Raw genomic sequence first — 1876 nt, 5'->3', positions numbered from 1 at the left:
CTCAGCCCGTCCCCCTGTCGCCTCTCGAGGCTTTGCGGGTGATGCGAGCTGACGGGGAGGCCTTGCCCGGGGCCGTGTACCCCTGTGGCCACTGCAGGGTGATCTTTCTGGACTACGTCATGTTCACCATCCACATGGGGTGCCACGGCTTCCGCGACCCGCTCGAGTGTAACGTTTGTGGCCACCGCAGTCGGGACCGCTACGAGTTCTCTTCCCACATAGCCCGCGGTGAGCACCGCCTAGAATTGAAGTAGACTGCAGGCGCACCAGCACTGCATGAGAAAAAGCAGATTAACTCATACGCAGTGTCAGAAATGAGTTCATGAAGTAGCTATCACGCTCTCTGTGTGTGTGTGAGCGTGTGTGTGTGTGTGTGAGAGAGACGTTATACAAGTGTAACGGGTTTCAGAATGTTTTTAGTCATACTGTAGTCATCTGAGAAGATGGTCTGTAAAGTGTTAATGCAGGAGCAGTTCTACCTCCTTTTTCATGCATGTTTTTGTACTTCATCGTCCCTGCTGTAGCCACTGTTTATATCCTGAGTCCCAATGACCTACGTTGAGTCAGCTGTTCAAAAAAAAAGTCAAAGTTAATACGTTTCTTGTGTAAATGCATTTGTTTTGTTTTTGATCAGTGTAAAGATGTAAGTAATAACAGACAGTACTTCCTTCATCACACACAAACTGCAGCGCACACACAGTTTTAGCTTCTCTGAAAAACTCTTTCCAATTCAAGACTGCAGAAAAAAAACTCCTATTATCTAGAAGGTCACATGTCTCTTCTGTTTCAGCTGTGGTTTTCTGAGTGCAGTTCACGGCTTCAAAGGACACACTTCACTTTGCTTCTCACTCCAGAATATTGTGCTCATTTAGCGCTCCCCACAAGTCGCTTCACAGTTTTTCACAAGACTTTCAGTCACACCAAACACGAGCGTTCAATTACATCTCTCACTTTGTTTGATTTGTAAAGTACCGCTCGAGTTCACTTCACATTGTAAAGAGAAGGCCATACTGTAATATAGAGGTTCCATTTGTTACATGTAATCCTTGGAAAGTATCAAACTGCACTACATCTGTGGGGGACGGAGGTGAAGGGGGTGGAAATGGGAATGAAAGTGGGTCTAAATGAAATCTAAAGTCAGGCCTCGAAGTGACTGAAGCCGTCAGGTTCCATTAACTCGGGGAAAGAAGAGGCTGAGCGCGTTTTCCATGCAGTGTGTGTGTGTTGGCATGTTCTGGAAATGATGAAATGTATGGATGTCTGAAACTGCCAGAATCAAGTTTAATAAATAAATAAAATGGCTCAATTAATGTAATGAAAATGTCATTAAATTCACCAAAATGTTGTTAAAAATAAATGAAGGCATTTTTTTAAAAAAAACTGCAACTTAAGTTTTTATTTCTGCTTTAAGTTGTTTGTGAATTACTTCTGTATTATTTTCCCTTTGCCCCCCCCCCCCTGTTTATGTGCTCTCGTGTTTATTTCTATGCTTTCTGTCCTGATGGATGTCAGAGCCGCAGCAGACGGGCTCCTGCAGGCTGAGCTGCTAACAGGATTATTTATTTACAAGCACTTCACTCATTTTACTTTGATGTCTGCGTTCGTTACATTAAAAAATGGTGCATGTAGCGAGATATTAATCTGTTTCAGGTTAGGTTTATTTGTAGTTTCCCATTGGAGAACCAATAAAACACACACACACACACACACACACGACATCAGCACTCTTAGGTGAACACAGAGGTAAAAACCTACAGTTGTAGCAGAGTCCTCCGTCAGCTCTGTTTAATCTGAATTTTTGTATTTTGTTACTCATCTTTGATTTTGGCAGTTTTGGCCCCCCCATAGCTGGAGGGGGGAGACGGCAGTGTTCGTC

General features: G+C 43.7%; 1 protein-coding gene across 4 annotated transcripts in view; it reads left to right on the top strand.

Moving 5' to 3' along the window:
• The window catches only part of LOC115788521 (zinc finger protein Aiolos-like), a 39784-nt gene extending 38426 nt beyond the window's left edge, over positions 1–1358 (top strand). For all 4 annotated transcript variants that reach the window (XM_030741585.1, XM_030741600.1, XM_030741576.1 and 1 more), the window contains one exon: positions 1–1358. This exon is cut by the window's left edge and continues 381 nt beyond it. In XM_030741585.1, the coding sequence (XP_030597445.1) occupies positions 1–254 (254 nt within the window). In that variant the 3' untranslated portion in view covers positions 255–1358.
• Positions 1359–1876: the final 518 nt, after the last annotated feature.

This window comes from Archocentrus centrarchus, chromosome 1 (genome assembly GCF_007364275.1).
Source record: "Archocentrus centrarchus isolate MPI-CPG fArcCen1 chromosome 1, fArcCen1, whole genome shotgun sequence".
NCBI classification, from domain to species: domain Eukaryota; kingdom Metazoa; phylum Chordata; class Actinopteri; order Cichliformes; family Cichlidae; genus Archocentrus; species Archocentrus centrarchus.
Note: the sequence above shows the minus strand (reverse complement) of the source record. Positions and strands in the feature narration are given on the sequence as shown.